This window comes from Nansenia antarctica (assembly GCF_963989245.1).
Source record: "Nansenia antarctica genome assembly, chromosome: 2".
Classification (NCBI taxonomy): domain Eukaryota; kingdom Metazoa; phylum Chordata; class Actinopteri; order Argentiniformes; family Microstomatidae; genus Nansenia; species Nansenia antarctica.
In genome coordinates, this window is record NC_137675.1 from 35,204,160 (window position 1) to 35,231,182 (window position 27,023).

A 27,023-nucleotide genomic window follows, 5' to 3' on the forward strand; every position below is an offset into this window, starting at 1 on the left:
GCAAACATGTCGGCAGTTTGGTATCTGTTCTCTGACTCTGAAAGACAACAAGAGGCACATTCTGATATTATAGACTTCCGGTTTCGTTTTCGCGTCTTCAAAATAAAAGCGCGAGTTAAGCGTTGTTGAAAATCAATGACACGTCGCTCGTAACTGGTCGCAGCCATGTTGTTTGTTTGCAACGCACCGACGCACATTACGCAAGTCGACGTATTGACGTAGTCGATTACGTCGACTATGTCGACGCGTCATCCCAGCCCTAGTCATAACTGTAGCCTACATGTACAGTAGGATAGATCCATATATCCAAGATGTCATAACTGTAGCCTACATGTACAGTAGGATAGATCCATCTATCCAAGATGTCATAACTGTAGCCTACATGTACAGTAGGATAGATCCATCTATCCAAGATGTCATAACTGTAGCCTACATGTACAGTAGGATAGATCCATCTATCCAAGATGTCATAACTGTAGCCTACATGTACAGTAGGATAGATCCATCTATCCAAGATGTCATAACTGTAGCCTACATGTACAGTAGGATAGATCCATCTATCCAAGATGTCATAACTGTAGCCTACATGTACAGTAGGATAGATCCATCTATCCAAGATGTCATAACTGTAGCCTACATGTACAGTAGGATAGATCCATCTATCCAAGATGTCATAACTGTAGCCTACATGTAGCCTACAGTAGGGGGACGGACTTGTGGGCTACTAGGGCAAGAGTAGCGCTAGGCACGGCAGTGCAATCCAGCTGCTCTTTCAGTCGGGAGCGCTCCTAGCAACTGCGGAGCGCTCCAAGTTTACAGCGTCCTGTCCTTACCTCGCGTAGTCTTATCAACTTTATTTCATCCTGAATATAATAAAGTTTATTGCTATTTTCTAACACTGTAATGTACCAAACACTGTTGACCTCTGTCGCCTCTATTCAACTTGCGTCTGCAACTTTATGAGAAATGATCTGCTGATCAGACCTCCGTTTCTTTCTCTTGTTGACTGAGTTATAGGTATTTCACTAATCAATATCATACGTTGATGGGGATTAACGGCATTTCGGTTGTGTAGGCCTACTTGCCCACACCGTCATTCATCGTGTTTTTTTTTCATCAATCATGAATTTGATCTTGATTACAATATCACCGTCGAGGCTGGTTTAGACAGGTTGTAGATTCTGATACCATTGAAACCGGGAGCGCTTAACCAATAGAGAATATTGCCAACATTGTATTGGACAGGGGGATATGATTTTACCAAGCTCTCCGCCCGAGACGCGGGTGCGCTCCGGGCTCCCTCCCTGCTGATTGCGCGATTTCCTCTATGTGTGTGTGTGTGTGTGTGTGTGCTCCGTAGTAGTATGCAGTTATGGAATTATATTCATCACTGTGATGTGGTTTAACTAGCCAACTCCGTACTACGTTAGCGGAGCGAATTACGTGTGAAATTAGCATGCTAGCAGGTGTTTTCTGCTGTGGTAGTAAGCACAGAGCAGTAGAATGACGTCACAGGCGGACAGATTTTGGCCCTAGTCTGGAACGCACGTCGAACGTTCGAACGATTAGCAACAGCGTTCCAACGATTCGATTTTGATAGAATATTGGCAGTGTCACAGTTTGGCATGACACAGCCGTTGATCTGACCTGAGACCAGCTCCCAGCGAGCGGTGAGGGGCAGGGGCTCCGTTGCCATGCCGACCGTGTCCACGGGGGCCGTGCCCGTGAGCAGGATGCGGAGGTAGTGGGTGAAGAGGCGTGGCTGCAGGCGGCAGCAGGAGGAGAAGCTGGACAGGGCAGCGGGGAAGTCCCCCGCCTTGAACAGGTAGAGAGGGATGAGGTCCTTAACCGCCTGCAGCCTACACACACACAGACACAGTCATGTGACAGGGTTCTATACATAGTGTAGTCATGTGACAGGGTTCTATATATAGTGTAGTCATGTGACAGGGTTCTATACATAGTGTAGTCATGTGACAGGGTTCTATATATATAGTGTAGTCATGTGACAGGGATACATAGTGTAGTCATGTGACAGTGTTCTATACATACTGTAGTCATGTGACAGGGTTCTATACATAGTGTAGTCATGTGACAGTGTTCTATACATAGTGTAGTCATGTGACAGTGTTCTATACATACTGTAGTCATGTGACAGTGTTCTATACATAGTGTAGTCATGTGACAGTATTCTATATATAGTGTATCCCCAGCGTCACATGACTATAAATGATAGATTTATAGATACTCAGGGAGTCTATAGGGAGAGGTAGAGAGAGAGCGAGGTAGGGAGAGGTAGAGACAGAGAGAGAAAGGGAGAGAGAGAGAGATAGGGAGAGAGGTAGAGAGAGAGCGAGGTAGGGAGAGGTAGAGACGTAGAGAGAGAAAGGTAGAGAGGTAGAAAGAGAGAGAGGTAAAGCGAGGTATAGGCTCCTGCCCTATGGGCCATTAGAGGCTACTTACTTATGTGGTCTTGACTACCTGTCCACTTTCTCACCTGGTTCTTGCTCTCTCCTGCTCTCTCTCATTCTCTCCTTCTCTACCCTCCTCTCTCCCTCTTTTGCTGTCAACCAAAAGGCAAACATAACAACCAGAGTATTTATAATCTAATAAGATGTATACATTGATCCATATCAATTTATAACATAATTCGGATTTATATATAATTCGTTATTATAAAACGGATGGGTGAAATCAAGCAATCTGATTGGTTCATAGCCGTGGTATATTGAGCGTATACCACAGCTACGATTAGTAGAGCCTCATCACAGTTCGAAATGAATACGCCTGTTTCACGGTCTGTTTCTCGCGTTGGGCCGAACAACGCCCCTTAGCTGTGATATAATAAGCATATACCACGGCCTGTCGTGAGCTACTGCTTAAGTGTAGTCATGTGACAGGGTTCTATACATAGTGTAGTCATGTGACAGGGTTCTATACATAGAGTAGTCATGTGACAGGGTTCTATACATAGTGTAGTCATGTGACAGTGTTCTATACATAGTGTAGTCATGTGACAGTAGGGCTGGGACGACGCGTCGACTTGTGTAATGTGCGTCGGTGCTTCGCAAATAAACAACATAACTGCGACCAGTGGAAACATGGAGGAGGCTACTAGCTAATGTTACACAAGCAATGTAGCTCACCACTGTTTGTATGTCTTGTCTTCTGGTGTTAGTAACGTTAGCTATGTAGCTGGCTAGCTACGGTAGCCTATTGTCATTGTGGTGCTCGCACCTACGTTATCTAGCTCGTAGCTCGCATGCTACGTTAGCATCAATTTAGCTAATCATAACATAGCAGCGAGAGTAACGTCAGCTAGCCATGTAGCTACTAGCTAGCTATGTGTTGTGGTGATGGGCAGACTTCTAAATGGCCAGGGTTTTTCCTGCATAGAGAATTATGAGGCGGCCGCCTCCGTCATATTTCTAGCCGCCTCCAGCTCTCGACAAACTGACGGTCGTATTTTCTACAAGCGTTGCACTCGGTGGATTTCTGTCATTTCTAACTGCAATTGCGGCATTGCGCCGACGTGGTGGCGGGGGCGCTGTTTCGCAAATAAGTTATCTTTCGTTTTTGCTAGAGAAAATAGCTGATAGTATGTTGACTGCTCAAGGAGAATACATATTTGAAAGTACAGAATGCCCGAGAGCCTTATATTGCATTATATTACATTATATTTTGAATGGTCATCTGGTGCCTGAATATTGTGTTTTCCTTTACATAAATAATGACATTTCCACCATAAATTGATGCAGAAAGGGCACAAATTGGTGCATATCAATTCACCAGAATGCAAGAAATTAAATGTTTGATGTTTAAGGACCCCCAGACAGCCCTGCTTCATGGGTCCCCCCCGATGTCAAACACCACTGGTACCACCTCCGCCTCATTTTGAGCCATGAAAAACCCTGATGGCCATGTTGGCATTCAAGTTGGCTAAACATAGCAGTGAGTCTGCCCTGTGTCTGTGGCTGTTTGACAGAGGCAGTTACAGTAGTAGTAGTAGTAGTAGTAGTAGTAGTAGTAGCAGGTCGCCGAATTAAAGGTGTCTGTGTTTAATTGCGGGCTGTGACGGCTATGAGTAGCCTGGTTGTCTGTGTCTGTGTATTTGTGTGTATGTCTTTTTAACAGCCATAAGTCCAGTCCAGGGGATCCACCCCCCCCCGTGATGATTACCAATCAACTCCAGCAGTGGTCAATCATCTCCAGCCAATCATCACCAGCCAATAATCAACCCCCAACCAATCATCAGATGCCACACCCTACAAAAGACCTGGAGAGAGAACCATCAGGAGCTGTGTGATCCATTCACACAGTTCCCACCATTTTGTTATGCCATGCTGGTGGTTTACCGAAATTTGTTAGTAGTGATATTTGTTTAGTGAATTATTTGATACCTGTGTTAGTGATATTGTTAGTGATACGTTGTGTTTGAAACCTTTTTATTGTTATTGTTTATTTAACCATCCTCGGGATGAGTTTATTGTTTATTTGAGTATGAGGCATTTGTTATAGTTCTAATTCTGTTTTTATCTGTACCATTACGACTTTAATTTACCCTTATGTAATAAATACCCATATTACATAACACCTGTAATCTTTTGTTACTTCTTATTCTCCCTAGTGAATGTAGAAACGTAACACGGGCCCACAGACAGCCCCCATACATCAGCTGATCATTTAAAGGGGCGGCCGTCTGAGTAATGTGCATGTCACATGCTGCTTTGTTTTATAAGAGCAGCAGCTATTACCCAGAGTGCTTTATAAAGACACTGTTAAACAGAGAGAGACAATACAGCCATTATTTTGGGGAAAATTAAGTGATACATGAATCGAACAGTAAAAATAATAATCGTTAGACTAATCGTTAAATTACCTGTGACAGATGCCATCAGGCCCCTGCCACACACGGTCACATGTTTTGGTCCTGCCCCTCCCTACATAATTTTTGGTCTGACATTTTCCAAACCATTTCAAAATATATTGAAACTCCGATCTGGCCAACGGCCCTAACAGCTTGTTTTGGTGTGCTCCCTGCCAATTTCTCACTACCATCATATAAAGCTGGCCTGGTCGCCTTTACAACGCTTCTGGCCAGACGTTTGATTTTACTGCAGTGGAAATCCACCAATCCTCCATCTCACTGTGTGTGGCTTAGGGACATTTTATATTTTATTAAAATGGAGAAAATAAGATGCGTCAGGGGGGGATCAACACTTAGATTTTATAAAACGTGGGGTTCTTTCCTTAACTATATTAGGGCCCTACACCTGCCAGATGCTCCATAAGGAGTAGGCCATCTGGTAGACCTACCCAATATTACTCAATTGGGACAGCTGGGCTAGGTTGAATGTGTGTGATTAACTAGTGGAGCCATAGATACGGGCCCCATATATATTTCTGACTCTTGACCACTATACATTAGGCTACTGCTTATTTGTTTTAGGGTATACAGACAATTTATTTGAATATCTGGACATCCAAGCTATGCGATGTGTGTTTGTTAGGTGTGGTTTCTCTTTTTTCTTTTTTACTTTATTTTATTTTACTTCATTTATTTTTTACGTCCTTTTTTGTTGTTGTTGTTGTTGTTGTTGTTGTTGTTGTTGTTGTTGTTGTTGTTGTTGTTGTATGCGTCTGTGGGTATATATGGATGCTGTATCATTTGATTACCTCTCCGGCTGCTCATGCATTTGTATGACCCACTATTTTATGTTTTGGAAAATGATCAATAAACAAATATAAAAAAATAAAATAATAGTCGTTAGAGTAATCGACTAACCGAAAAAATAATCGCTAGATTAATCGTTAGAAAAATAGTCGTTAGGGACAGCCCTATGTGACAGTGTTCTATACATAGTGTAGTCATGTGACAGGGATACATAGTGTAGTCATGTGACAGGGTTCTATACATAGTGTAGTCATGTGACAGTGATCTATACATAGTGTAGTCATGTGACAGTGTTCTATACATAGTGTAGTCATGTGACAGTGTTCTATACATAGTGTAGCCATGTGACAGGGTTCTATACATAGTGTAGTCATGTGACAGTGTTCTATACATAGTGTAGTCATGTGACAGTGTTCTATACATAGTGTAGTCATGTGACAGTGTTCTATACATAGTGTAGTCATGTGACAGTGTTCTATACATAGTGTAGTCATGTGACAGGGATACATAGTGTAGTCATGTGACAGTGTTCTATACATAGTGTAGTCATGTGACAGGGATACATAGTGTAGTCATGTGACAGTGTTCTATACATAGTGTAGTCATGTGACAGGGATACATAGTGTAGTCATGTGACAGTGTTCTATACATAGTGTAGTCATGTGACAGGGATACATAGTGTAGTCATGTGACAGTGTTCTATACATAGTGTAGTCATGTGACAGTGATGCATAGTGTAGTCATGTGACAGGGTTCTATACATAGTGTAGTCATGTGACAGTGTTCTATACATAGTGTAGCCATGTGACAGGGTTCTATACTAGGGATGCACGATATTATCGGCACCGATATTTATTGGCCCGATAATGGGAAATTAATGTTATTAAATATTTATCGGTTTTATTAAATTTTAGCCGATATAGAGCCGATAATATGAAGCCGGAAATATTTCTGCTTCCGGTTTCCGCGCTCATGATGCTGCGCCTGCGTACAGCCACGCAGTGTATAGACGAGAGCTTCCCCGGTGTGGATATTCTGCAGAGTCTCTGAGGCAGATAGTGCGTTTGCAATTTGCAATACATGTTCGACAAAAGTTCGGAGAGGAGGGCAAAGGTCTACGAGTTACAACACAACGAATCTCATAAGTCACCTTAAGATTCACCATTGCAAGCAAGCTGTATGGAAGGAATATCAAGCACTAGTAGCAGAAGGGAGCCTAGCCTATTGAACACGCATTTGAAAACTGCAGGAAGTTTACTCGAGACAGCTCAAAGGCTCAAGCAATCAATGAAAAAATAACGGAGTTTATGGCCCTCGACGACCAGCCTTTCTCTGTAGTAGAAAATAAAGGATTTCGCCAGCTAATTTCACATTTAGAGCCCCGGTATACACCGCTATTTTGCAGACGTGTGCCTGCCTGCTCTGTACGATACAGTCGCCACACACATCCATAGTCTGATCGATACTAGCGTAAGCCAGATACGTTTTTATCACAACCTACCTCATCCTCATGCACTAAAAGTAGCATAGCCCAGCCCTTTTCAGTTGCTTTATTAAGCATACTAGTGTAGCCTACTATGTGCCTTGTGTCATTCTGTTTATCTGCAGACTAAGCAGCCATTTGGCACTAGTTTCTGTAAAAGTTCTATACAACTTTTGGTTCTATAAAAGTCTTTATTTTTGTATTGACTGATGCACTTTATTTATTTATTTTTTGATATTTTATTTATGCATTTTCAATTTACAGGGATAGACAAGATGCACTTTATTTTTTGACACTTTTTTGATCTAATTACTCTTAGGTGAGCCTTTTTTGTTTTCATAAAAGGAGGCCAGATCTTGGCTAAAAAAAGCATTGTGCACTGTCTATAACAGATTCTGTTTGTTAGAGGAAATAATAAATGAACATTTGAAGAGTCAGAAGTGTTCTCTTTGTTGTGTTAACAATAGTGATGTAAGTTATATTTGGTGAGATCACTATGGGATATTAAATCATCAATCTTTGCTCACTACATAGCCTTTCTTACCTTCAGGTGTGCATGAACTACAGGTTATCAACTGTGAAATGATATCTGTTCTCATATCGGTTATCGGCCACGAGAAGCGGGTAAACATCGGTATCGGTTGGGAAAAAATGCATATTGTGCATCCCTATTCTATACATAGTGTAGTCATGTGACAGTGTTCTATACATAGTGTAGTCATGTGACAGGGTTCTATACATAGTGTAGTCATGTGACAGGGATGCATAGTGTAGTCATGTGACAGTGGAGAGTGTGAGACTCACAGTAAGGTGGGGTGGTTAGACTGGACCACTCTGATGTAGCGGGTCAGCTCTCTGTACCTGCAGACACACAACATCTGCTTTACACACACACACACACACACACCACATCTGCTTTACACACACACACACACACACACACACACACACACACACAGACATCAACAGACTATTAAAAGACAGACAGACATCAACAGACTATTAACAGACAGACAGACATCAACAGACTATTAACAGACAGACATCAACAGACTATTAACAGACAGACATCAACAGACTATTCACTGACAGACAGACACCAGCGAGGTAGACAGGAGTGTGTACAGACAGACAGACACCAGCGAGGTAGACAGGTGTGTGTACAGACAGACAGACACCAGCGAGGTAGACAGGTGTGTGTACAGACAGACAGACAGACAGACAGACACCAGCGAGGTAGACAGGTGTGTGTACAGACAGACAGACAGACACCAGCAAGGTAGACAGGTGTGTGTACAGACAGACAGACAGACACAAGCGAGGTAGACAGGTGTGTAGACAGACAGACAGACACCAGCGAGGTAGACAGATAGATAGACAGACAGACAGGAGTGTGTACAGACAGACAGACAGAGATGAGTGTGTACAGACAGACAGACACCAGCGAGGTAGACATGAGCGTGTACAGACAGACAGGAGTGTGTACAGACAGACAGACACCAGCGAGGTAGACATGAGTGTGTACAGACAGACAGACAGACAGCCAGACAGCAGTGTGTACTTGTTGTCGTGTTGCAGCCTCTCAGCCCTCAGTAAGACCACGGCAGCAGGCTCCTTCAGAAACTCCTTCTTGCCTTTCAGCTGGCGGACCCCCGTCACATTCTGGCCCCGCATCACTGACACCAGCAGGGCGTCCCCCCATGGCAGCACACACAGGCTGGAACACACACCCTGGCTTAGAACACACAGGCTGGAACACACACCCTGGCTTAGAGCTGGCTGTCAGCCCCACTGTGATGTCATGTTATTGGACAGTTAGTGAAGACAGACAGGAGAGTAAGGAGGAGAGGGCGTGTCAGCAGGGCACGGGCCAGACTCTAACCCACGCCCACATGGTGTGTACTGTAGACCGCAGTGCTAGACCACTGGACCACCCCAGGCCATGGTGCTAGACCACTGGACCACCCCAGGCCATGGTGCTAGACCACTGGACCACCCCCCCACACACACACACACACACACTATTTGGGAGCTACAGGACATGGCTGTGATATTGCTCCATGGTCTTAACAGCACGTTCTCTCTGAACGGTCCCAGTGTACAGCAGCAGTCTGCTTACGCTGTGTTCGTAACTTCACTCAAAGCACCCGGAGCGCACGCTGGGTTCAACGTCATAAAGGGGACCCAGATTGGACGATCAGGCATTCTGTGTGCGCTGGATCAGATGTCCAGTCTGGAAGGTTCCACCCACCTGGTCCTCATGGAGCTGCAGCTGAAAGGCAGGGGCAGGCTCCAGTAGAATTTCTGCAGCTTCTGGACGAACCCCAGACTGAAGTCGCACATCACCAGCTGCCTCTGGACCGCCTCCGTCACCCTGGGACACACACGACACACGGCAGCTTTAAACACGGAAATGCTGCTGTTATCAAACACATCCAACATGTATCACACACATCCAACATGTACCAGACACATACAACCTACCAGACACATCCAACATGTATCACACACATCCAACATGTATCACACACATCCAACATGTATCACACACATCCAACATGTACCAGACACATCCAACATGTACCAGACACATCCAACATGTACCAGATACATCCAACATGTACCAGACACATCCAACATGTATCACACACATCCAACATGTACCAGACACATCCAACATGTACCGGACACATCCAACATGCACCAGACACATCCAACATGTACCAGACACATCCAACATGCACCAGACACATCCAACATGTACCAGACACATCCAACATGTACCAGACACATCCAACATGTACCAGACACATCCAACATGTACCAGACACATCCAACATGTACCAGACACATCCAACATGTACCAGACACATCCAACATGTACCAGACACATCCAACATGTATCACACACATCCAACATGTATCACACACATCCAACATGTATCACACACATCCAACATGTATCACACACATCCAACATGTATCACACACATCCAACATGTACCAGACACATCCAACATGTACCAGACACATCCAACATGTACCAGACACATCCAACATGTACCAGACACATCCAACATGTACCACACATCCAACATGTACCAGACACATCCAACATGCACCAGACACATCCAACATGTACCAGACACATCCAACATGTATCACACACATCCAACATGTACCAGACACATCCAACATGTACCAGACACATCCAACATGCACCAGACACATCCAACATGCACCAGACACATCCAACATGTACCAGACACATCCAACATGTACCAGACACATCCAACATGTACCAGACACATCCAACATGTACCAGACACATCCAACATGTACCAGACACATCCAACATGTACCAGACACATCCAACATGTACCAGACACATCCAACATGTATCACACACATCCAACATGTACCAGACACATCCAACATGTACCAGACACATCCAACATGCGTGACAGCAGCTGGTGAGAGGGGGGAACAAGTCGTCAACCCACCAAATGTTCTGACTTTTATTCTGAAAAATGTAAGTCACAGAATCTAGTATCTCATTGCAATATGTTGGCGAGTGTGTGGTTGATTTTCAACAACGTCTGGGTAGAACTGTGTGTTTTGATGCTCTTGATAGAAATGCTCTGAGAAATCAATTACACAAATGAGCTCCAATTTTCCGGTCCAATTCATTTAAATCTTTCAGAATAAAAGTCTGAACATTTTTTTGGTTGCCGACTTGTTCCCCCTTTCACCAGCTGCCGTCACACGCACACATATATATACATATATAACAACAGAAAGGCAGTAGAAGGTTCTGGACCTGTGGCCTCTGAGGCCAAATTCCTCAACCTCCAGATCTCTTTATTTCATCTCATTGCAAACCTGGAAACTAGTAAGTAAATCAAACTGTATTTCTATAGCGCCCTTCTCAGCACGAATGCACAGGGCGCTTTACATATGAACTATTGTGCTGCTGTGGAATAACGTACACATTTATCTAACAAGTGGCAGGTGAATGACACGTTCAATGACACATTGGGCACCACATTTTTGTTATTGTGAGGAGGACTCTATTGATTCTGTTGGGTAAAGTTGTCATTGACATTTCATTGCAGCTTATTTGAAGGAGTCAATGACATATTGGGGTGGCTTGGATAAAACACAATTCCTTCTGAGTAAGTGTGTGTGTGAGTGTGTGAGTGTGTACCTTTGAAGCAGCATGGGCACGGCCTCGGCTACACTGGCCTCCAGGGGCTCGTTCTGGACAACTCTGAACAGGGAGGTCAGGTGAAGAGAGAGAGAGGTCAGGTCAAGTGAATCAGGTCAAGTGAAGAGAGAGAGAGGTCAGATCAAGTAAAGAGAGAGAGAGAGAGGTCAGGTCAAGTGAAGAGAGAGAGAGAGAGAGAGAGAGAGAGAGAGAGAGAGAGAGAGAGAGAGAGAGAGAGAGAGAGAGAGAGAGAGAGAGAGGTCAAAGCTCAGATCAAGAGGAGCCCAGAGTCACAACCAATAAAAAACACTTGAGAGCATATTGGATGTTTCCTGTCTAAAACCTGCTCATGGCAATTGGATGTGTGTTGGGATGTGTGTGTGTGTGTGTGTGTGTGTGTGTGTGTGTGTGTGTGTGTGTGTACCCTGGAGGTTGGGATGTGTGTGTGTATACCCTGGAGGTTGTGTGTGTGTGTGTGTGTGTGTACCCTGGAGGTTGTGTGTGTGTGTGTGTGTGTGTGTACCCTGGAGGTAGTGTGTGTGTGTACCCTGGAGGTTGTGTGTGTGTGTGTGTACCCTGGAGGTTGTGTGTGTGTGTACCCTGGAGGTTGTGTGTGTGTGTGTGTACCCTGGAGATTGTGTGTGTGTGTGTGTGTGTGTGTGTGTACCCTGGAGGTTGTGTGTGTGTGTGTACCCTGGAGGTTGTGTGTGTGTACCCTGGAGGTTGTGTGTGTGTACCCTGGAGGTTGTGTGTGTGTGTGTACCCTGGAGGTTGTGTGTGTGTGTGTACCCTGGAGGTTGTGTGTGTGTGTGTACCCTGGAGGTTGTGTGTGTGTGTGTGTACCCTGGAGGTTGTGTGTGTACCCTGGAGGTTGTGTGTGTGTGTGTACCCTGGAGGTTGTGTGTGTGTGTGTGTGTACCCTGGAGGTTGGGATGTGTGTGTGTGTGTACCCTGGAGGTTGGGATGTGTGTGTGTGTGTGTGTGTGTGTGTGTGTGTGTGTGTACCCTCGAGGTTGGGATGTGTGTGTGTGTGTACCCTGGAGGTTGTGTGTGTGTGTGTGTACCCTGGAGGTTGTGTGTGTGTGTGTGTACCCTGGAGGTTGTGTGTGTGTGTACCCTGGAGGTTGTGTGTGTGTGTACCCTGGAGGTTGTGTGTGTGTGTGTGTGTGTGTGTGTGTGTGTGTGTGTGTACCCTCGAGGTTGGGATGTGTGTGTGTGTGTACCCTGGAGGTTGTGTGTGTGTGTGTGTACCCTGGAGGTTGTGTGTGTGTGTACCCTGGAGGTTGCGTGTGAGTGACAAAGTGTTTGGCAGCTCCCAGCCTCATCACCGCTGCCGTCCTGGGCTTCTTGCTGTCCGCTCTGGTCAGGAAGTCTGATAAGCACTCGTACACCCGCTTGTAACTGCAACACACACACACACACGGTTAGGATGATGGGAAGATGAAGAGGGGAGGGGAGGAGAGGAGAGGTGAAGGTGTCTCACTCGTAGGCAGGCTGGTGGATGACCTGGCAGACACTGCACTCCGAGGGGCTGCTGGCGTGGCAGTGGTAGGCGCCGAGGGAGAGGGGGGCGCCCCTCATAAAGCACTCGTACTCCACCGTTAGGTCCTCCCCCAACTTCAGCAGCAGAGACTCTATACACAGAGAGAGAGAGAGAGAGAGAGAGAGAGAGAGAGAGAGAGAGAGAGAGAGAGAGAGAGAGAGAGAGAGAGAGAGAGAGAGAGAGAGAGATTTTACTTCTGTAATGTGGTGGGTTGACATAATTCACGCACGGAACTATAGGTTGAGAGTATTGTTCCGTCCGCAGTTGAGTGCGTAGTACCCAAGTTGTTTAGACTGTTCTATTTACTGCTTGAGTGTGTTGTTGACAATCGTTCATGTCCTTCATTAAACGTTTAGCTTTGTCATTTGATACGCCGCCTACGACTCCCATCTCTCTGCACTACAGTAAACAGTTAATCAGTAACGTTAGCCGCTTTTGTGCTCATGTAGGCCTACTTCGTATTATATTATAGCTGATGATCTTTGTGTGTGTGTATGTGACTGTCAGTCACAAGTTTATATTCTGTATATTCATTATTATTTTTTTGGCCATCCTCTAGTTTTGGCTGAAATGAGGTCGTTGTTTTGAAAGAAAAAAGGAAAAAATAATTGTAAAAAAAAACGTGTGCGCGCCGTTTCATGCGCGTGCACGCGAAAAAATATCGCGCGCGCGGTCAGGGCTATCCGCCACCAATGTAAAAATTCCTGGAGGAAACACTGAGTCGGGATGTGCAGTGCACTAGATCTTCACAACGTGTGGAAGGGTGTTTCACATCTCCCAAATAGGGATGTATTCCAATGGTTTCACATCTCCCAAACTAGGGTTAGGGTTAGGTGCTACGGTGCTAGGGTTAGGGGTAGGGTTAGGATTACGGTTAGGGTTAGACATGCCAGCATGTACCAAGTCGACGTAGCACCTAACCCGAACCCTAGTTTTCACATGTACCGTATTCCCATATGTACCGCAACATATACAGCTTAATGCGCACACACAGCTAAGCCTACCTGGCTTCTGTGATGGTCTTTGGCTGTGGGTCCAGAAGTAGTAATATGTTGACAGGTTCCGTGATTTATCTCCGATGGTCACTTAAGCCTGGTACACATATGAAGATAATCTGGCCGATTCTGGCCCGATTTCCCCCCTTCCGACCAAGGACAGCAAACGCCCGACTATCGGATATCTCTAAAGATTATCCTACAAGATTATCCTGTGGTATGAGGTGTGTTAAGAGTCAATTTCTCCTGACAATCTGCCCGGAAATTGGTCGGGGCTGACGATCGTAAATATTAAACGTGTTCAATATTTACGACCAAAAATTCTCTTGTGTGTGGTCAAAACTGACAACTCCAGAGTCCGATTGTGACGTGGAATGGAATGTAGCCAATCAAGAAGCGAGCTGACAAACACGTCTTCTTCTTTTCGTTCTTCTGCACTTTATTTCCCCTGTCGCAAATGGCTGCCTCGACAGGTCAGTCAGGGTACTACTACCCTGATCACGCGAGATTTCTGGCTTGGGGACGAGACTCTAGACCAGGGGTCGGCAACCTGTGGCACGCGTGCCAGCAGTGGCACGCGACAGCTTAAACAGTGGCACGCGAGCAATAAGTGCGAGAATGGGAGAATGTTTTTTTTGTTTTGTTTTTTTTGGGCCGCGTTCGTAAATTCACGCACACTGGGTTCAACGTCACAATGGTACCAAGTAATTTGATTGGACTAGAGGCAGTCTCAGGGACGCTCCGGCGCTCTCAGGGCGAATTTACGAATGCAGCCCTAGTCTCTCATCCACTCCACGAGAGTCGTATTCTGGCGCCAATTTTCAAAGTAAAATTCTGAATTCGATTCGATACAAGTGTTACTGTTAAGGAGGCTTTCCTTTGTAGCTCAGATGTTTTGTTTGAAGGCTTATCAAACAAAGACACAATAAAATCAAGAATAAAAGACATCCCAGTGTCAGCCAGAAGTGTGGAACGAAGAATAGGAGAAATGGCAGAAAACGTGAAAGCGCAGCAGACCACTGGTTTGAAAGATGCGACGGTGTTTAGCCTCGCACTTGATGAGAGCGTAGATGTGAATGACATGCCACGTCTGGCTGTCATAGCAAGATACTGTGATTCTGCTGTAAGGGAGGAGCTCTGCTGCCTAAAACCAATGCCAGAAACAACAAAAGGTGAGGACATCGCCAAAGTTCTTATCGAGCATTTTGTGGAGCGAGGGATTGACATTAGCAGGATTTTTGCAGTGACAACAGATGGTGCCCCTGCCATGGTCGGGAAACAGAGGGGAGCGGTTGCATTAATTGAGGAACGAGTTGGTCACCCCATTATGAAACTCCACTGCATCATACACCAAGAAAACTTATGTGCAAAGATGTCAAAGTCTGATCTTAATGAGGTTATGGCTACAGTGGTGAAGGTTGTTAACTTCATAGTTAAGCAATCTGCACTGACACACTGTGTGAGCAGATATTCTCACACATGAAGAGCGTGCTGAGCCTCTCACGCAGCCGTCTGACAACTGATCACTCCGAAGCTTGTCTGTTACTTAAAGTGACCAAGTACCACCCCCAGATAATGGAGTTGAGCAAAGGAAAACAGGGCCAGGGATCACATTGACTGTTAGGACTGTTTACATGGCTTTGCATACATAGCTCTTTGCTAACAAACAAAAAAATGTGTTGTTGTGGTTGGAATAAAAGAATAAAAGGTAAGTAACAACCAAATAATTATATAAATATAAATTATAATTCATACAAGTAAGACCCATGTATAATCACCATCCAGTTAGGCCTACTTATTAAAATGATAACCATAGGGAGCGCAGTTAGCAACTTTGTAAGAAATTGAGCGCACCAATTTGCTTAAAGTTGTGCTACGCATCACAACGTTTTAGTTGTCTTAGATGTTATGTTGGTAATTTTGTTCAAGTTTCAGTTAGTTGACTGTTAGGCCTGTTTATTTAGCATACATGGCTTTGCATACATAGCTCTTTGCTGAAAATTGTTGTTCATGTTGTGGAATAAAATTGCAGATCTGTTGGTCTGTTTGGTTTGGTTTGATGTCGAGTCATAATTAATGTTGATATTGTGGTTGGCACACTGACTAACAAGAACATTTAAAAATGGCACTTCATATAAAAAAGGTTGCCTACCCCTGCTCTAGACTGTCGGAGGACAGATCTTTATGTATGTGTGCACACCACACACAATACGATCAAAACTGTTCAATCCATGATTTTTTATCTTCATGTGTGTGGTCTCTCTCAGATAAAAAATCTGTTAAGATTTAGAAAATCCTTATATGTGTACCAGGCTTTAGTTATTGCGCGAGCTTTTGGTCTTTCAGGCTTCTTCAGGCTTACGTGCTACCAAAAACAATTTGTATTGTATCCTACAGACTGTAGCGGTGTGTAGCGGTCTGCAATGTACCCCATCACATGAAAGTTGCAAGAATAGTATATTTAGTCCGTAAGGCTAAGCTTGTTCACCTGTTCAGTCTTTAGAAGGGCTCGGAACACGCGGGACAAGGGAGCAGCTCGCTTCCCTAACAGTGTTGCCAGATGGGATTGATTTCCAGCCTAACCACAGTCTAAAAACCGCCCAGTGTGATCATTCAAGTTCAAGTTTATTGAATATTCTTTTTGCAGTTTGTGAAACTGAAATACAAGAACATTTACAATCACATCAACATCAATAAAATGCAACATAAAAATATGATCATAAGTAGCCTAATTCGGGCAGGAATACGCCCAATCAGGCAACACTGTTCCCTAATTCTCCGTTCTGAGGAGAAGCTGTCATGTGGCACGTCTTTTTAGACAGTTAATTTATTGACAAATGACATTGAGTTTGAGTGAATGATACAATAGAATAGACGGCCAAAAAAAGAATGGCAGTGTGTGTGTGTGTACCTGCCAGACGGAGGTCAGCGTCTATATCCAGGAGGTCAAAGTTGAAGATCTGCAGGTATCCCAGCACCACCTTGTCTCTGCGGCTGCTCCAGTACACACTCCCCTTGTGGGCGTTACAGTGGCACAGCTCCGCCTTCGTCCACACAGAACACTGACACACACAGGCACACACATGCCCACAACTTTGTAAGCCGCCTGTCGTCAATATAACAGAACTCACAACCAATTCATGGTACAGTTGAAAACCAGGGGGGTATTCCATCAACGTCGCTAAAGGAAAATCCAGGCTTTGAGTTGCATTTCATGTACGAAAGGCGCTGTATAAATAAAGCTTTACTTACTGCTTATTTTTGACCAATCTCCCGAGACTTATCAAAATAAACCTGGATTTTCCTTTAGTGACGTTGATGGAATACCCCCCTGGTCATCCAGACTATGAAGAGTGTGTTCAGAGACCAGCCTCCATGGGTCTGCCTGAACCAGTCATCACATATGTGTCACACAACCTTTTATTCAGAACATTTAAATACATTTAGTGAAGTCAAACCATTGCGATTCAATGGATTAGGTGAGTAACACGCACTACATAACTACGCTGAACAAAAATATAAACAATTTTGTTTTTGCTCCAATTTTTATGACTTGAAATCAAAGATCTAAGACTTTTTCTACGTACTGAAGAATCTTCTTGTTGGTAAAATGATGGAATTGATCAATCTATTGAGGATTTGTGATCTTAAATGCGTTGTGTCATCTCAGGATAGATTAGGTGTGCAGCAGACACGATTTGACAAGGAGCAGCATCCAGCATTCGACAATCATTATGAAATACAGACAGGTTTAAATACCTCATGTTATCACAGATGTTAGGCACTAAGTTAGATCACCCCATCTCTGGCGCCTACCACACTCAAGGTCTTAAGATAACACCCCCCGAATCTGTCTATTTGTGGCGTCACTGCTAACAGTAAAGATCATCCTGACCTTAGAGATACTCTGCTACAAGAGAAAGAAAGAGAGAGAGAGAGAGAGAGAGAGAGAGAGAGAGAGAGAGAATGTGTGGGTGTGTGTGTGTGTGTATGTGTTATGTGTGTGTGTGCATGTGTGAGTGACATAATATTTTCAAGATGGCGGCGCGCTACTCAGACGCGCGGCTCGGAGTGGCTTCAACGCTGGTGTTCTTTAGTGTTTTTAAGTACATTTGTATGTACATTTTTATTTTAGTACTTATAGGGAACGGTTGTGTAAATAGTACCTACAGCAGACTAGACTTACTAGAAGTTGGTGCGCAAAATGAGAGGACTGTAACAACGGAATTCTTGGAACAGCAGGGAATCCCATTCGACATCGCTCGGTCGCCGGGTGAACAATACTACGCTCTCCCAACACTCAAGCGCAAACGTCGGCGGCGAGACCGTAAGCAACGCCGAGGACGAAGGGGGGGCCTGCTAGCTAGGCTGAGGAGAAGCCTGAATAAGCCAGCTTTGCCGAGTATTTTCCTATCCAACGTCAGGTCTCTGGCAAACAAGATGGACGAATTGAGACTGCATGTCGTTACCAATAACATCGTGGGAGATAGCTGTGTGATTATCCTAACTGAGACCTGGCTAAATGACACTATCTTGGACTCCGCGGTAGGCCTGGAAGGCAGGACCTTACACGTGCGGACAGGACTTTGCTTAGTGGGAAGACCCGCGGAGGCGGCCTCATTATATCTACGAAGGACAGCTGGTGCTTAAACACGAAAACTGTAAGTAGCCACTGCTCCCCTGACCTAGAATACTTGACTGTTAAATGCCGACCCACATACCTCCCGAGGGAATTCAACGCAGTGTACATAACATGTGTTTACATTGCGCCAAACGCGGATGGTAGCTTAGCATTGGCGCGGCTATATGACGTCATCAGTGGTGAACAAAGCGCGGACCCACAGGCAGTCCATATTATCGCCGGAGACTTTAATCATGCTGACCTGAAGGTAGTACTACCCAAGTTCTATCAGCATGTTAAATGTGCAACAAGAGGAGAAAAAACACTGGATAAGGTATACACCAACATCAAGCTTGCTTACAAGGCTAGACCGCTAGCTCATCTAGGCATGTCTGACCATGTGTCAATCCTCCTGATCCCAGCCTACACTACCATGAGGAAAAGTGCTCCCATCACCACTAAGACTGTCAGAACCTGGCCAGCAGGGTCCGCTCCACTGCAGATCTGCCTAAATGACACCTCATGGCAGGAATATGAGCATGAGGACCTGGAACAGTTCACGTCGTCGGTTCTGAACCACATAGTGAACTGCACCAACTCAGTCACCGTGGACAAACGGGTCCGGGTCTACCCCAACACGAAGCCATGGATGACTGGGAAGGTCCAAAAACTGATCAATGAGAGGGACAACGCCTTCGCAGGGAAGGGCACACTGCTGTACAGCACCACCAGGGCTAACCTAAAGCGCGGCATCCGGGAGGCCAAGGCAGACCACAGAGAGAAGATTGAGGAATGCTTCCTGAGCAACGACTCCAGGCGGGTGTGGCAGGGGGTTCAGCACATGACAAACTTCAGAGCCAACAGGCTCACAGCCGCAGAGGACGACCCCCTGCTGGCGGAAAAGCTGAACTCCTTCTACGCACGGTTCGACGAGGGGCGAACGGAGGTAACCACAACACAAACACCACTCTCTCCAGCTCTCAGCAGCCTCACCCTCACAGAGCATGAAGTGAGACGCGTGCTGAAGGCGGTGGACCCCAGGAAAGCATCAGGGCCGGATGGCGTCCTGGGACGGGTGCTGAGGGACTGCGCCGACCAGCTGGCCGGGGTTTTCACCAACATCTTCAACCAGTCCCTGTCCCAGGCCACCATCCCACCCTGCCTGAAAACCTCAACTATCATCCCAGTCCCGAAGAAAAGCACGGTGAGCTGCCTAAACGACTACCGCCCGGTGGCACTCACACCAATCATCATGAAGTGCTTCGAGAAACTAGTCCGGGCCCACATAGTCACACGCCTCCCGCCCAACCTGGATCCATACCAGTTCGCCTACAGAGCCCACAGGTCCACAGAGGACGCCATCGCGACGACTCTCCACTCCACTCTATCCCACCTGGAGAGGGGAAACAGCTACGCGAGACTGCTCTTTGTGGACTTCAACTCTGCCTTCAACACCATCCTTCCAGACAGGCTAGTGACCAAACTACTAGACCTGGGACTATCACACTCTATATGTGCATGGATCAAGGACTTCCTGTCCGACCGCCCCCAGAGGGTGCGGGTGGGCTCCCACACCTCCACAGCCCTCAGACTCAGCACTGGGTCCCCCCAGGGCTGCGTGCTAAGCCCCATCCTCTACAACCTCTACACCTACGACTTCACCCCCGTCCACCCCAGCAACTCCATCGTAAAGTTTGCAGACGACACCACCGTGGTGGGCTGCATCTCGGGGGGGGACGAGGCGGCGTACAGGGATGAGGTAGAGCAGCTGAGCAAGCTGTGCAAGGTTAACAACCTGCTGCTGAACCAGTCAAAGACCCAGGAAATCATCGTGGACTTCAGGAGGAAAAAATCTGAGGTCCAGCCCCTGCTCATCGACGGAGAGAGCGTGGAGAGAGTCTCAACTAGGGGTGTAACGGATAACGGAAATTCCGTGATCCGTTCGGATCGCCCTCCACGGTTCGGAATGCATGTGTACCGCGGATCAATTGCAAAATGTTAACAAGTAATAATATTACTTAATATCTCTTGTAAATCACAATGTAGAGTTTCCATGAAAAGATAGACGCGACAGTTGCGGGTTTGTTTTACTCTAAAGCGCAATGATAGGTTGATAATGCGAAAGAAAAAGAATCCGTTGTTTGCTCACTACACGTGAAACTGGGAATCCACAACAACAAGGCTGCGTTCGTAAATCCGCGTTCGTAAATCCGCTCTGGAATCTGAGCGCTGAGCGCTCTTGTCCAATCAAATTACTTGGTCCCTTTATGACGTCGGACCCAGTGTGCGCTCCGGCGCTCTCAAAGCGAATTTACGAACGCGGCCCAAGTGTGTCATGTTACGTTGTTCGGCGGAGAAGAACTCGAAATGCCTCCCTCGTAATTTAAATCCCATGGATGGGAGCACTTTGGCTTCTCTGTCAACTATGACGGGAGGCACGAAAAAGGTAGCTCGACAACTTCTGATAATGTAGGCATTTTTTTCATACCATGTTCAAAATAAGGGTTCACTTTATTATTTAGTTAAAAGTGGCATAAAACATGTTTATTCATCTGCTTTAAAGAGCCCAGTGATTCACTGCTGCAACCAGGCGCCTCCCTCTCTCATATCATTTAAATTGAGTGTATTTCAGTATAATTATGTAATGTTTGAGTGTAGAATATGTTATATATATATTATATATGTATGTATATATATATATATATATATATATATTACCAGTTTTGACATCTTGAATGTTGTTGGTTTTTGTCACATAGTAAAAGTGGTGTTTTTACAGAATTCAAGGAAAAAGCAGTTTTTATAAAAACAAAAATGTTTTGTGTTGATCCGAAAAATGATCCGATCCGTGACTCAAAAACCGTGACACGATCCGATCCATGAGTTAGGTGATCCGTTACACCCCTAGTCTCAACCCTCCGATTCCTGGGGGTGCACATACAGGATGACCTGTCCTGGAAGAACAACACAGCAGCCATCATCAAGAAGGCACAACAGCGGCTCTTCTTCCTGAGAGTCCTCAGGAAGGACCACAACAAGCAGGAGATACTGGTGGCCTTCTACCGCTGCGCAGTGGAGAGCATCCTCACCTACTGCATCTGCAACTGGTTCTCCAGCTGCACAGCCGCAGAGAGAAATGCGCTACAGAGAGTCGTGAGAACAGCCCAGAAGATCACCGGCGCCCCCCTACCCTCTCTGGAAGAGCTGTACAACACACGCTGCCTCAGGAAGGCCTCCAAGATCTCCAGAGACCCATCCCACCCTGGGTACGAACACTTTGCCCGGCTGCCCTCGAACAGGCGGTACAGGACCATGGCCGCAAGGACAAACAGACTGAAGCTTAGCTTCTACCCCAGGGCCATCCAGGCCCTGAACACAGCAAAGACCTAGGTTCTGGGCCCTGGACGGATTGATGGCAGCTGCTGGATTGAAAAATCAGGTGTAGTGCTGAGGCACAAATGTGTACATTTCAAGCCTGCAAACTGAGGCACAAGCCTGCAAGCTGAGGCACAAATGTGTACACTTCAAGCCTGCAAACTGCGACACTTTAAATGAATGTGCAATAACACTATGTGCAATATGACAACCCTAGGGTACATAAGGTTGCAGAGAAATAGGAAATGTTAGAATAGGTATAGCATAGCATAGAGTACAGCACAGTGTTTTATCTGTACAGTATAGTATAGTGGATAGTGTACATAGCCTTTATTTATGTAAACCAGCTCCTTTCCCTTCTTTTTTTTTCTTTCTTTCCTAGCACCAGGGGAGCCACCCCTCCCAAATGTCGTTGTTTGGTACCTGTACTATAGCAATGACAATAAAGACCATTCATTCATTCATTCATTCATAAGCATATATGTTTTTAGAAACCCCCCCCTAGATCCAACAGTACACAAAAGGCCTATTTCTCTCAGATTAACTCATGTGGTCTCAAATCAAGCTCCCTAAAAACTTGCGACATCTGTGGCATTGTGCTGTGTGATAAAACTGCACATTGTAGAGTGGCCTTTTATTGTGACCAGCCTAAGGCACATCTGTGTAATAATCATGCTGTCTAATCAGCATCTGGATAAGCCACACCTGTCAGGTGGATGGATTATTTCGGCAAAGGAGAAGTTATCACTAACACAGATTTAAACAGATTTGTGAACACAATGAGGCCTTTTGTGTACATAGACAAAGTCTTAGGTCGTTGATTTCATCTCATGAGTAAAACAAAAGTGTTTATATGTTTGTTCAATGTAGGTAGTAGTGGTAATGTACATGTTAAATGTAGTGGGGATTACTCACCGAATCAATTGCATTGAACACACGTCCCAAGATGGCCGCGCGCTTAGTCGCCGCAGCTGGGGGGGCTACCACACTGGTGTTTCATTGTGTTTTTAAGAACATTTGTATGTTCACTTTTTTTTTAGTACTTATAGGGAACAGTTATGTATATAGCCCTAAATTTCGTTGTTTGGTACCTGTACTGTAGCAATGACAAATAAAGTCCATTCCATTCCATTCCATTGCAATATTTTGGATTGACTAGTGAGCGCGTCATTGACTTTCAACAACGTTGACATTTACTTACATTTTTCAGAATAAAGGTCAGAACATTAGGTCGGTTCCCGGCTTGTTCACGCTTTGGCCAGCTGCTGACATATCTAGATGTACTTGTGGGTAGTGCTGTGTGGATGGGAATGCTGCCATCCTGACCAGGCCCTGGGCGTGGTGGCTGCATATGGACCTCATGTGAAGGTGCTTTGTAGATTATGTGATTGTGTTTCTGTGCCTTTTTAAACATGTTCATGTTCTGAATGTGTCTGTGGTTTCTATGTACATGTGAGGGTAATCACCTTTCTAGAACAATCTCATGTGCCAAAGTACTAATGCTTGAAAACTGAACGGCAACTTCATCACACACACACACAGACACACACACACACCTACACACACACACTCACCTCCAATGTTGCTACGTCATCACACACTCACACACACACACACACGCCTCCAAAGCTGCTACATCACACACACACACACACACACACACACACACACACACAATGCTGCTGCTTCATCACACACACACACACTCACCTCCAAAGCTACTTTATCACAGATGTAGCAGAAGCACTGGGAACAGAACATGTGGTTACTGCCCACTGGGCCTCCGGTCTCACTGTCTGTAGCACTGCAGGGAACACAAGAATACACACAACTATCTGAGAATGTGTGTGTGTGTGTGTGTGTGTGTGTGTGTGTGTGTGTGTGTGTGTGTGTGTGTGTGTGTGTGTGTTACTCACATGAAGATAGGTGTGTGTGTGTGTGTGTGTGTGACTCACATGAAGGTGTGTGTGTGTGTGTGTATGTGTGTGTTACTCACATGAAGGTAGGTGTATGTGTGTGTGTTACTCACATGAAGGTAGGTGTGTGTGTGTGTGTGTGTGTGTGTGCGCAGTGTTTCCCCTACAATTGCCTTGGGGGGGCGGGCCTTTCCAAGAAAGAGGAATTATTACGGACGTAGACAGTGGTGTAGTCTAGTGTTTTCTAGTGGGTATACTGTGATTTTCCCCTCCCAGCCTCATATCGTTCATTTCGGAACGCCATAAAAATAAATCTGCGCTCTCTGTCTAACATTATATCTAACATTACATGTTTTAAGGCTGATCTGTGCATGACACTAGGAAATCCTTGGCCTTTCCTAGTGGGTATACGGCGTAGTCCTGCGTATCACGTAGACTACACCACTGGACGTAGACATCAAACATCTGACAAACAGGCTAATATCCGCGTTAAATGCACCCAACTCGAATCTGGCGAGTGGCAAGTCCATGGGCTCGCTGGTAACGTTAGTCCGCCAGTAGTCTCGCATAGCCAGATCTCCACACTGGAGAATAATACAAGATTTTGCGCAAGTGTGCGCAAGAGTTTTTGCCGGGTGAGATGTCTTCAGATGGAAAGTAAGCTTGAAACGTTGAAGTTAAAACGTTAGAAAATATAATTGCTGAGTGTTCTGACAGGGAAAGTTGGTTAAAATGGGTCGTTATTATTGTGACTAGAAAGTGTCTTGGCTATAATTCCATGGTGTCAAAAAACCAGCAAGCTAGCTAGCTAGCTCAGAGGTGATGAGGTCAGCTAGTCTGCTTGCACACTTGCCAGCTAAAGAGCTAACTGGATGCACTTTATTATTTTACTTAAAGTAGATATACAATCTTTCTTATTCTGCTAGAGTTGGGCTTCATGGTAATACCATAATGGCATATTTATAGTACATGGACAGTGGATTGAAGCATTGGAAATGTCAGTTTTTTTTATAGTTGGACATACAAATATTTTTCAGATGAGAGAGTAAAGTCAAAATGACATCTGACTGCATTGCCCACAGCAATCCAATATCAATTATAATTATGTTATAAATTGATATGGATCAATTTATACCTCTTATTAGATTATAAATACTCAGGAGGATGGTGAGTATAAATACTCAGCAGGATGGTGTCGGCACACCAGAGAGATAGACAGCAAGAACCAGGTGAGAAAGTGGACAGTTAAGCCCAATTTATACTTCTGGGTAAAATCTACAGCGTAGCCTGCGTAGGCTCACGCGCACCTCTCCAAAAATGTAACTACGCGGCATACCTACGCAGACCGTAAGAACTGTGATTGGTCCGCTTGGTAGCACATGATTCCGACTCTCTCGTAGGCCGAAATGCGGAAGCCATGACAGAAATGTAATTAACTTTATTTACTTATTAATAAAGATTTGAAAACTTATGATAACCATAGTTTAATGTCATTTCAATGCATTAGACATTTTCTTTACAAGAAGCATAACAAAAAAAATCGCTATTATGCCGCTATGAGTACACCGACCAACGCGACGCAGACCAACCAACGCAGAACTATAAATTGGGAGAGCCCTTGCGTAGGCTACGGCGTAGCCGCGCGTAAATTTGACGCAGAAGTATAAATTGGGCTGTAGTCAAGACCACATAAGTAAGTAGCCTTGAGAACCGATGGTTCCCGAGGCTAATGGCCCATAGGGCAGGAGCCTATCTCCTGTTTCCGTAGCGTGAGGCGGCTTAATGTACAAGTACACCCCCTGGACATGACTCTGGTATGTCGCAGGGTCTTACCCCCTGGGGTCGGTCCATGCCACGGTCCACCCCACCAAGGCAGCAAACCTAGGGGAAACACTGGTCTGCAGGGCTCTACAGTGCGACCATTTCACTCGCATTTGCGACTAAAAATACATCTGTGCGACTAGAGAAATAAATTCACGAGCACATGTGCGAGTACCGATTTTTTATTTTATTTTTTATTTATTTTTTAATTCTAAAAATAAATCTGCGCGAACCGTGTGGCCACATTTTAAGCCGTCAGCCAGCCCGCTACGACCACGGGAAGTCATGTTAAAAGTGAAGTTACTTCTGTTAAACTGGCGCTAAGCTAACATCGCTAATCGCTAACTCCCTCCTGGGCCTTAAAGAGACAAGCGCCCTTTTCTCATCTCAAGCTTCATTAGCTTCATTAGCTCACCACATCTACAGATTTGGTCCCACACACTCCAGATTTGAACCCAAGGTTACAACCAGGGTTAACTACCCAGGGTAGAAAGTAGAAAGCTCTCAGACCTTCAGAACCCATTGAAAGTAGTGGAGGTACTCCAGAAGTCCAAATGCATCTCTAATCCTAGGAAACCCTAGGAAGCAAGTTGCCTAATGGCATGAAAATGCAACATGTTGTACTTGAGTGTGGCAGAGAGGTGGGACCCCCGGGGATGGTGGTGTGCTAACAGCTAGCCGCCGCAGAGGCACCGTGCTGGGCTGGCCACCTCCACATGTCACCACCCCGGGCAGCATGGGGCTGGGGACTGGTCATCTGGATGTGGGGTAGTTTAATACCCCTAGATGTGGAGTTGTCTGGCCACCGTGTGTGACTGATGTAGCCTGACCCAGCAGCAGGGAGGTGGGCAGCATGGAGACAGACCTCTGCATGGCCTGGCTGGGCTGCTAGCTGACAGACCTAGCCCTAAAGCCTGGCTGGGCTGCTAGCTGCTAGCTGACAGGCATGACATGGATGAATGAATGAACATGCTGCTAACCAGGAGAACTTGACACAGCTAGTTACCATAATACAATGCCATCAACTCTGCGTCTAGTAGGGCTGTAGGCATGGGCCAATGTGTGATTTTGGTGCAAAAATTGCAAAATCACTAATAAAAATGTGTTATAATTACATTTTTCACTGTGCTCCTAAATTTCTTTGTGTGCCCCTAACATTTTTCATTTAGGAGCACATGTGCTCCTAGTGAAAAAGGTTAGCGTAGAGCCCTGGTCTGTGTTACTCACATGAAGGTAGGTGTCTGTGTCTGTGTGTGTGTGTGTGTGTGTGTGTGTGTGTGTGTGTATGTGACTCACACGAAGGTGTGTGTGTGTGTGTGTGTGTGTGTGTGTGTGTCAGGGTTTCCGTTAGAAAAATGTGGTGCCGGTCAACGTGTCCGGGAAGATTT

The 27,023-nt window shown here is 45.4% G+C and overlaps 1 protein-coding gene across 1 annotated transcript in view; it reads right to left on the bottom strand.

Moving 5' to 3' along the window:
* The window catches only part of LOC308150146 (uncharacterized protein), a gene marked incomplete at its 5' end in the record, with an annotated part of 42,853 nt that overhangs the window by 14,366 nt on the left and 1,464 nt on the right, over positions 1–27,023 (bottom strand). Inside the window, 9 exons of the mRNA XM_080523008.1 lie at positions 1,648–1,859; positions 7,962–8,018; positions 8,719–8,874; positions 9,409–9,531; positions 11,365–11,427; positions 12,640–12,765; positions 12,848–12,998; positions 16,814–16,946; positions 23,609–23,702. Coding sequence (XP_080379134.1) covers positions 1,648–1,859; positions 7,962–8,018; positions 8,719–8,874; positions 9,409–9,531; positions 11,365–11,427; positions 12,640–12,765; positions 12,848–12,998; positions 16,814–16,946; positions 23,609–23,702 — 1,115 coding nt within the window. The remainder of the gene's footprint in view (positions 1–1,647; positions 1,860–7,961; positions 8,019–8,718; positions 8,875–9,408; positions 9,532–11,364; positions 11,428–12,639; positions 12,766–12,847; positions 12,999–16,813; positions 16,947–23,608; positions 23,703–27,023) is intronic.